Source organism: Cervus canadensis, chromosome X, assembly GCF_019320065.1.
Source record: "Cervus canadensis isolate Bull #8, Minnesota chromosome X, ASM1932006v1, whole genome shotgun sequence".
NCBI lineage: Eukaryota > Metazoa > Chordata > Mammalia > Artiodactyla > Cervidae > Cervus > Cervus canadensis.
This window is the reverse complement of record NC_057419.1, coordinates 143,160,797-143,171,041: the sequence shown is the minus strand read 5'-3', so window position 1 is coordinate 143,171,041 and position 10,245 is coordinate 143,160,797. Positions and strand designations below refer to the sequence as shown.

Genomic DNA, 10,245 nt, shown 5'->3' with positions numbered 1-10,245 from the left:
AGGGCATTCCCTGCCATACGTAGGGCTGGGGAGGAGGGGGGCAACAGGGGCAAAAGCCTAAAGATACCGTCAAGGAAGGGGAAGAGGGTGACATTGACTCTTGGTAGGAACATGCCATTCAACCTCTGGCACTCAGGGATGGCCAACTGTGGCTGACTTCTTGCAGCCTAAGGTCGGGACCCTGGGCTGATCCAGCTCCCTTTTGAGTCCCTGTCTGAGAAAACAGGGCTGGCAAGAGAATGTAGTTTGTTCCAGCTAACATTTGACTGAGCAACCCCCCTTTCTCCGAGTCTTTCCTAAGAAGGCTCCCCACATGTGAACCCCTGCTCTGTCCCTTTGAGATGTCCATGTACCTCCAACAACCCAGAAGAGGCCTTCTTGGGGACCTGAGAGCCATTCCCTTGAAATGGAATCCTCAGGAAGGACAGGGCCTGAGTCTCCCCATCTCTGAGTAGGATGGAATCATAACATCCAAGAACTGACCCCGGGGACGGATGCTGCTGACCTCACCACATTGACCCTGACCAACCCGCCATGAGTTTTCACTTGAGACCCTGCTCGCTGACCCCACCTCACTCTCCTTTCAAATCACCGGGACCCCTGTTCCTATCAGAAGGGTGCCCGGCGCTTTCACCTGCTGACAGTGGTTACCAAATAAAACCAGTTCCTACCCCTTTACCTGAAGGCCGGCTGAGCTGCTCCTCGACTGCATATCCTAATGCTGCTGACACGAGACAGACGAGGACTGGGAGGGCAGAGATGTGGAGTTAGTATCTATTGGGGACCAGGTTTCCATTAGGGAAGACGAAAAGGTTCTGGGAATGGATGGTGGGGTGGTTGCCCAACCATGTGAATATGCTTCTTGCCACTGAACTGAACTGCACTGAACTGTGCACTTAAAATGGTTAAAATGGTAAATCTTATGTGTATTTTACTACCAAAAAAAAAAAAAAAAACACCTGCACCATGAAGTGTTTGGGGAACACCTTTGAAAATAAACTTTTAACAATCAGCTTTTAAAAACATAATTTGCAGCTTGGAATTACATGCTTTTAGGTTTAAAGAGTGAGTCACATTATCTTTGAAGTTGCAGGAATTAACGAGCAGTTAGTTAGCAGTCAGTATGTGTGTGTGTGTGTGTGTGTGTATCTGTGTTTTGTTGTGAGCACCCAATGCAGTCCCTGGGGATGTGCTCAGAGAAGTGCAACTGTTAGGAAGTCAGTGCTCACCAATGACTGGGTAACACAAGCACAAAAGCCAGGGGTGGCCACCCCTGTGGTTAGCAGAGCAGTTAATGCAACTGAGAACATGGGCACCTCTGCCATAGAGCACTGTTTAAGATGCTTGTGGCAGCCCCACACCACCACTAGACTCTTAGGAAATCACTTTTGCTTCTCACTCTATGTTCAGTTGGTTGCACTTAGCTGCTCTCAGAGTCAGCAGGGAAGGTCACAGCACAGGTCAGTGTGTGGTCAGCACTTTTTCTCATCCCATTCTGAGTATCCACACAATGGTAACCTCGATGGGGCTAAAGAAGTCTTTGCAAAGAAATGAAGAAATGCAACAAAGGCTCATGATGGTTCGCCACAAGCAAAACAAATGCAGATGGACTGCAACTGAGTCCCATCGGCTGCAGCAGGGCCACCTGGCCCACCCCATGGATGCAGTGGCAATGTGCTCCAAATTGTACCCACCTGGATTTGGGGGGCCGCCCCCCACACACACAGTGTAGTGTGCAGTTTGACCCTAGGTTGAGATGTCTGCCTTGGAGTCTTGTGGTTTCTATCTTGACTCCAGTTCTAGCTCTGCCCTGGCCAAGGCTGTTCAAGCGGCCCCCTTGCCATAGCTTCACCACCATGAAGGAAGGAGACACTCGGCTACGTCAGGGCAGAGGTTGCAGAAACCATGAAGCAGCCACACTGCACACCACCCGCCTGCAAAACACGGCTGCTGCAGTCCTATTTCCTTTCCTCTGATTCTCCATCCACCCCGGGGGAACAGCATGCAAACAACAGTCTGCTCTCAGCAGCGACTGAAATGGAAGTCAAACCTTGGATGGTCTCATTTTATGGATGAGGAGCCTGAGACTCAGAAAGGTAGTCACCAGTACAAGCCTCACACCGCAGATGGGCCTAGGGAACACACTGCTGGGCTCCAGCTCCTCTCCAAGGAGCCACTGCTGCTCTCTGCGCCTCAGCAAAGCCTGCCGAGGGACGTGTCAGGCCTGGCCCTTCCAATGATGTCCTTTTGCGGCCAAGGAAGCCACTCAGCCCTGACGCCTTTCTGACCCATCAGCGGGTAGGGGACCACGGAAGGCCTCCAATTCACCACGGAGGTGGAGCAGCAGCTGTTTTCTAACAGCAGACTCCTATATGCTGTCACCTAAATGCTCTCTTCGGCCTCCTATCAAATAGAGCTAGGGACTTCTCTGGTGGTCCAGTGGGTAAGAATCCGCCTGCCAGTGTGGGGAGCCCTGGGCCGGGAAGACCCCACATGCCAATGAGCAACTACTGAGCCTGCTCACCTAGAGCCCAGGCTCTGCAACAAGAGAAGACACTGTAGGGAGAAGCCGGCGCACAGCAACTAGAAAAAGCCCTCGGAACAACAAAGACCCAGCAGAGCCGAAAAGAAAGAAGTAAGACATTTTTGAAAAAAAGACAGCTAGGCATCCCACATTATGGGTGGAAATGTGTTCCCTCCAAGAAGACACCAGGCAGTCCTCACCCGCTGGCCCTGAGGATGCCACCACATGTGGAGACTAGGTCTTCTCAGGGGTGACTGAGTTAAAGGGAGGTCACGAGGGTGGCCCTAATCCAATGGGACTGTGTCCTTATAAAAGTGGACACTTAGAGACTCAGACACGCATGGAGGGAAGACAACATGAAGACACAGGGCACAGACAGCCTCTCCCATCCCAGGAGAGAGGCCTGGAACACACCCTCCCTCACGGCCATCAGGAGAAACTGACCCTGCCCAGGCCTGGATCGTGGACTTCCGGCCTCCACGACTGGGAGACAATACGTTTCTGTTGTTTGCAGCACAACCCCCCCAAGTGTGCACACACAGCTCGGAAGCAAGCAGTCTGCCCTCGTACCATCTGCTGCCAGCCACTCGCAGGCAAACCCCTTGGCTGCACCCACCCCAGACCAAGTTCACAGGAACATACACTCTCTATCTATCAAAGTAATACATACAAATGAGGGGCATCTGGAAAATACATAAACACGTAAGGTAAACTTAAATCACTGGTAATCCTACCACCACAGCTATCCAAATGGTAGCAGGGCGCGCACAACAGCTCTCCCTCTTTTATTGGGGTCACACTTCATACATCGCTGCATCTGCTGGCTTTTTCACACCCACGTGATCGAGTGGGTTCCAGGTGACGAGGTATCCACCACTCCAGAAGTGCTGCCTCCTACTCCACAGCCTTTGGTGGCTACAGATGCTACTGCAGCCAGCACCCTGACAGTGCCGAAGTCGCCGGGTTAAGGAGGCTGGGACACTCCCTATGTGCTTGTCCATCCCGCCCGACCAGCCCCATGGCAATGGGTCCCCACACCTTGTCAACAGGGCACAGGAAGTCGGCATTTGTTGCCATTTTGACATCACTTTTTGTCTAGTTTGAGTCTGTGTTGTTCTAGTCATTCATGAGGAAGAAATGCTTTTGTATTGTGCTTATTTGATTGCTCTTAACATGCCTTTTCTTAACCAGGTAATGGAGCAGGGTGTGTGGAAGCAATGGGCAATGCCAACATGGAGGTCCTATCTGTCCATCTACACCACCCAAACCCACAGTCGTGAGGGTCCAGGGGCCACAGCTGACCCTGCAGGCAGGCTGCTTCCCTCACGGGAGGAATCCAGCCCCTTGTTTCAGAAGGCTGGTTGAAAACCCTCAGTCTCTCACGTCCCGTCAGCCCCACGGGAGGCAGGAGGCCGGGTGTGAGGGGTGCCCAGCCTGCAGGAAGAGAAGGTTCCAGACAACAGAGGGTCCCAGCTGGTGCCTGGTCCCCAGCCAGCCCCAAAGCAGCTGCTTTGGGGCACAGGTGGAACGTGTGTGAAGCTCCCACTACAGTCGCTGTGCTGCCTAGGTGGGGGCGTCTGCCCGAGCTGTAGCAACACTCCTGGGTTGAGGGCGCAGAGAATGTCCACCTCACACCACTCTGGGGTCTCTCCTTCTTTCAGAGGAGGAGGCTGGTCAGAGAAGCACTCTGGTGCACCTGTCATCATCTTAGAAGCACGAAACCAATCCCTACCCAGCCAGGAGCCACCACCCAGGATGCAAGTGGTCCAACAGAGCCACCCTCTTTCTTTTTCCAAGCTGCGTGCATCAGCCCCAGCAGGGGTGTCCAGCTGGAGATGACAGGGCCTGAAGCTCGACAGTCCCTGAGCCTGCAAGCACCTACCCCACTTTCAACTCTGTTTTTCCTCACCTCAGTGTCACCTGCCTCTGCAGAGCACAGCGGTCACCATCACCCCGGAAAACAAGCCCTCTGACAGAGCTGCCAATCCCAGAGATGCCTGCATTCGAACGCATCTGTCCTTATCTGTAGGCTCCAGAAGATGACCCTGTGCTGGGCTGAACGGTGGCCAACACAGATGCACATGTCCTGGCCCCCAGAACGTGTGACTGTGATCTTACTTGGGAAAAGGGTCTTTGTGGATGTGATGAAAGCAAGCATCTGGAGACGAAGTCATCCTGGATGACTCGGGGTGGGGGAGGCTCCAAATCCAGTAAGTGTCCTTGAAAGAGAAGAAAGACATGCAGACAGAAGTGGAGACCACGTAGAGACAGAGGCAGACGCTGGAGAGACACGTCCACCTACCAAGAACACTGAGGAAGACCACTGGGAGCTGGAAGAGAGGCCTCTAGAAGGAACAAAGCCTGCCCACACCTGGATTTCAGACTTAGGCCTCCAGAAGTGGGAAAGAATGAATTCTAGATGGTTTAAGCCACCAAGTTTGTAGTCACCTGCTCCAGCAACAACAGGAAACTAATACATTCCCCCAAAATGGCAAGTGCTCTTGTAGAAAAATTGCAGGATATGGTTTGAAAGAGCATCCATGAGCAGAGAACCTCTCTGTGCCTTTAACATGTTCCTGAGGACCATTTGCAACTGAACACTTGGGCTTCAGGAAGTAGACCAGTCTACCCCTGCAGATGACAAGAAAGCCCCCAGCCCAGGTTTATTTTCAGAACAGGATGCTGGCTGGGTCATCATCCATCCAGACTGATATCCCAATCCTAGTCCGCCCTGGCACTGCCAGATAGCAGGGAGTCCCACACAAAACCCAGGGACGGGAGTCTGTGCCATCCCGTTTCCAACCAGGCAGCCCCCAGGGCACAGAGGGATGCTGAGCGCTGAGAAGGAAACCACAATTATAGGGTTGATACCCACAGCATTGACATCCTCGGAAATATCCAGATTCTTGCAAAACTATAAGGAAGAGTTCTCTGGTGTTGGTACTCTGCCAGAAATGGTGAAGTGGCTTCTGTTGGCCAGGCTGGGGCATCTGGGACTGGCACAGGGAATAGCATCACAGACTTTGGTGGCAGCGCTTCTGGGGAGGACCAGGGTGAACTGCAGCGTCAGGCAGCACGGGGCAAGTGTACCTGTGGCATGCATACCTCCTCAGACCAAGAGGTGGTGACAACGCTGTGCAGGATAAACAGAACGACAAGAGAACAGGCTCCAGTGCAAACACACCGGTACCAAGTCAGGAGGAAGAGATAACTGCAGGTTACATCACACACAAAAAGAGTCGATCCCCCAATGACCAAAGAGCTCTTGTAAGTCAAGGAATAAAAGACTAACAGCCCAACAGAAAAATAGGTAAAAAAAATCCAAGCAGGCAATTTATACCAGAACTGAAAAGGACCCTTCAAGCTCTGAAGAGCTAAGTCAAGCTCACTCTTAACTGAGAGGAGCTCACTCTTGGACACCCATCATTCATGGCAGAGCTGTGGGGAGAGCAGGAAGGCACACCAGGGTAGGGGCCCCAGCGCTGTCTAGCCCCATGGATACTCAATGGTGCTGCTTTGAAGGATCCAATCCAAGGTACGTATGAGAGATGCACAAGGATTTTGTACCACAGCGATAACCCCGATGTCCATTAGTAGCAGACAATGTCAGTCCCATGTGCTGCAGCTGCCAAGGGAACAGCACCCAGCTTACAAGACCTGCGCCCCGGACACTGGGCCAGGTGGCTGGGAGGAAGGCTCTGCCCACCTCAGCCTGGGAAGCCGGTGTCCAGGAGCTCCAGCTGTGGCTTGTGACCTTCCCAGCAAAGGTGGAAAAAGTGTGAACCCCAGAGCCAAGCAGCTCAGGCAGACAGAACGAATCAAAAGGGCACAGTGGTGAGCCACACTGGGGCTCCGTGTTGCCCTAAGTGAAGTGAACCTGTGGACGAGGGTGTAGAAGCATGGGGCCCTGTTGCTAGGTCTTGGGGCTCAGAGAGGGCGCCCACTCTGTGTCAGCTGCCCCTAGTTCAGGCCCAGGCAGACAGGAGAGGAAAGCAGCAGAGAGCACAGTCCTGGGCTGCCTGGCGGCCTGCAGCCCTACTCGATGCACTCCATGACGTGTATCTGCAGGGTGTCCATGTCAGGAGCCTGATACTGACACTTGGGGCAGCAGAAGTTGGGCGGCTCGTCAGGGGGGCTTCTCCTCTGGCTGGGCAGGGTCAGGTGAAAGGAGTGATGAGCTGGGGAAAGAGATCAGGCACCAGTTGGGGTGGGCTTTGTGTGTGCGTCCCCCTGCACCAAGTGTGGGGCAAGGCGAGGACCAACACCTGGGCTATGATCACCTGAGTCACCAAGGCTAGCATCTCCCCTTTCGGCCTGCCCCTGGGGTGCGGGTGTACTGATGGGGAGAAGGGGGCCACGTCCAGTTCCCTCTTCCCCCATAGTATTGGGATCCATCATGCCTCCTCCCACTGCTCGCTCACCTGGGGCAGGGGCTAAGGGGGGCTGGGAGACCTCAACGTGCCGTTTCCTCATGTCTTCAATCCTTTGAGAAAAGAAAAGAAAGCGTCCAATCAACACATCTGGGTCACGTCTCCAGCATGCACAAGGCTGGGGGAAGGATGGGATGCAAGGCGGGGAGGGGGAGGCCAGCCCCCCTTGACCCAACGGGCCCAGGACCCAGCGCCACTGCTTGTGGGGCCTGTACTCCAACACCCACCTGGCTGACTCCTGACAGCTGGTCTTCAGCCTGCTGTATTCCCTCTGCAGCTGCTCCAGCTGTTCTTGTAGGAATTCCTTCTTCTCAGCCAGCTTCTCCCGGGCCTGCCTCTCAGCCTGGAAGTCCGCCTTGTAGATATCCGCCTGGCAAAACCAAGAGAGGGGTGGCGTGTGCTGTCCATCGGCCACTCTGTGCCAGGCCCGGGGAACAGACAGGGGACAACAGAGCCCCTCAGCACAAAGACGGTCCCCACCAGGGCGTTGCGAGTTCAAGGAACGTCTCGAAGGGCTCAGAGGCTTTCTAAGAGGTCACTGCCAAATGACGCCCGAGACGTGCCTAGTCCTAGCCCTCGTGTCCTAGCCTGCGCCCCCGCAGGCCAGCCACAGGGGTAAGCCCTCACCTGGGCTTTTAGCACCGGGACAGTCTCCATCACGATCTTGTGCTGTTCCGCCTCCTCCTTCAGCTTGTCGATCACTTCCTGTTTGGCTACCAGGGCCTCCTCGGCCTGCTGGAGCTGCTGCTTGAGATCTTCCAGCTGCAGTCCCTAGATGTGGGGGACAGGGAGCTGACGGAGCCTCATCCAGCCCGGCCATGGAGGCCGGGCCGTCCCCGGGCCGGCTGCTGCTCCTGGGGAGGAGGACCAAGAGGAACCAAAGACGGGGTGCTGTGCAAGGCATGGGAAAGGCAGAGGAGGCCAGAAAGAACCGCTGGAGTCACCTGACACAACCTCCCCCAGGCTGACATTCCATCCTGAGCTGTACAGTCCTCCTCCAACACTCCAAGGGACAGGGGCCACTCACTCCACACGCACCAGTCTCATGCCCTAGTGCTCCACTACGTGCCTGCTAAGCCGAGTCTCATAGGTCCTCCTGCGACGCCACCTCACAGATGCCCCACAACCCCCTTTCCTGCCCGGGCCTCCGCCCCACCCACAGAGACACACTCACACACACAGATGCACGCACACGCACACACACACACACACACACAAACACCCAGCCTTCCCTCTTGAGGTCAAAGGGCCACGGTTTTGTAACTAATTCTTCATCATGTGACCCAGTTTCAGGCTTTACCCTTATAAGTCTCTTCCAGGTATGTTTCTGTTTTAACTATATCCTTGAAATGTGATCACTAAAAACTACACTCAGGATAGGTCTGATGATGACCAACGAGGCACAGGGCTCCCAGCTACCTTCAATACTGGTACGGAAACATTCCCAAGGGACGCCTGGCAGGCGGAAGCAGCCATGGAGACAAGCATGATCCTGCTCAGAGCAGAGAATCTGGAGCCCCGCCCCCAGTCCACCATGGGCAGCAAACAACACAGTCCAAGCATCTCCACCTCCCCCCAGTCTGGCCTGACCTGTCACTCCAGGGCCCTGACCAAGCTCTAGGATGAATCGAATATCCCTCTCCAAAGCTAGCTCTGTGAGTCTGTTAAGGCAGGGCCTTGACTTCCAATATCCCGGATCTGGCGGGGAGGGGATCAGCTCCCAGACTGCAGGGAGAGGAGACAGGGGCAGGTCAGTCCCCAACACCCAGAGGACACCTCTCCTGTACTCACTCGGTTCCGCTCACTGCTCACCATGCTGCTCTTGATGTGGTTGTCATACTCTTGGAAGAGCTGGTGATAGGCCACCTGTAGCTGGGCCAGCTTCCGCCTGAGGAAAAGAAACCACGTTGTCCTGATCCAGCCACAGCGTTCAATTCCACCCCCTTCCTTCTCCTCAAGGCCAAAGGCCAGAATGAGGCTTTTGGGGTGCCTCCGGGTCTTGCAAGCCGTCAGCTCCGAGGCAAGTTTTGCTACCTAGTTCATATCCTTTTCCTTAAATCACACGTTTTCGAAAAAGTATAGAAAGCAATGTGTATCACAAAGCAGAGCTTTGGTCCAACTACACATCTCTGTCAGGTTGGCTTTTCTTCATGTACTTCAATCAAAACATATCACAACAAAAACTAAATAACTTCAATCAAAACACTATAACAACAAAAAAGAAAAACAATAAAAAACCTGTCACAACAGACTGACCGAAGCAGCAGCAGACAGGAGAGTCCAGCAGTTTTTAGTGAACCAGAGACAATAACGAATGAAATTTATAAAAATGTAATACAACATCAGTCTCAAAGTATTTATTCTGGAAGACATAGTTCTTTTTCAGAAGAATATGTATTTTTATGTGCAAAAAATAAAACTAAAGACAGCTGTCCTGTCCCCTTCAAAAAAGTCAACTTCATGAAAATCCAGAAAAGCAGGAGGATGGTTTAAGATGAAAGAAGACTCAAAAGACACCCCAACAAAGATAAAGCAGGATCCTCAACAGGACGCTGTGAATATGTGGGCCAGAGGGTGGAATCAGAATGTGGACGGGAGAGTAAAGGATGTCACCCTCTCCAGGACGCCTCTCTGGGGTGTGACGATGGTCAGGGACAGCGTTGGGCTCCCCCCAACAGCAGCCCACTTACTTCTCCTCTGAGGCGGCCTGGCGCTCCATGCGCAGGGCAGCCTCCATGTTCTGGTTCTGCAGGCGCAGCTGGTCCACCTGCACGCTGTGCCGCTGCTGCAGGGCCTCCCGCTCGCTCTCCAGCTGCCGGGCCTGCTCGCTGGCCGCCCGGGCCCTGCGAAGAAGCGGAGGTCACAGGCAGGCCGAGGGCGGGGGGCTACCGGCCAGCCCAGCACCCCCGCCACATGGTGCCGAGACAGACACCAGGGCGGGGGACCAGTCCTGGCACAGAGCGACGAAGGGGGAGGACTCCAGGTGACACTGGGATGGGCGCTAGCCGGGGAGACAGGACGACTGTGGGGCGCCTGGCTCAGGGTGGGTTTGGGCTGGGGACAGCCATCCAGGAAGGCTGTTCTGGGGGTGAAGGAGGTGGTCCCAGGGGAGAGGAGCCCCAGGACCTGCCCATGAGGTTACAACAGGCGGGTGCTGGGTGTGCTGGCCAGAGCCGTCTAGTGGACGGGTCAGGAGGGACTGCAAGGAAAGAAGCAGAGACAGCCAGCCTTGATAGAATTTCTAGAAGGTGGAGAGGGAGAAGTAACAAATGGGGGGCAGCAAGAAAGGGG

General features: G+C 54.4%; 1 protein-coding gene across 7 annotated transcripts in view; it reads right to left on the bottom strand.

The window, feature by feature from the left end:
• Positions 1–5,831: 5,831 nt before the first annotated feature.
• The window catches only part of IKBKG (inhibitor of nuclear factor kappa B kinase regulatory subunit gamma), a 21,642-nt gene continuing 17,228 nt past the window's right edge, over positions 5,832–10,245 (bottom strand). For 6 of the 7 annotated variants that reach the window (XM_043458012.1, XM_043458010.1, XM_043458007.1 and 3 more), the window contains exons 5-10: positions 9,645–9,797; positions 8,746–8,842; positions 7,582–7,725; positions 7,182–7,324; positions 6,946–7,007; positions 5,832–6,702 (exon numbers count right to left, since the gene is read on the bottom strand). In XM_043458012.1, the coding sequence (XP_043313947.1) occupies positions 6,560–6,702; positions 6,946–7,007; positions 7,182–7,324; positions 7,582–7,725; positions 8,746–8,842; positions 9,645–9,797 (742 nt within the window). In that variant the 3' untranslated portion in view covers positions 5,832–6,559. The remainder of the gene's footprint in view (positions 6,703–6,945; positions 7,008–7,181; positions 7,325–7,581; positions 7,726–8,745; positions 8,843–9,644; positions 9,798–10,245) is intronic. The other variant, XM_043458009.1, reaches the window with a different exon arrangement.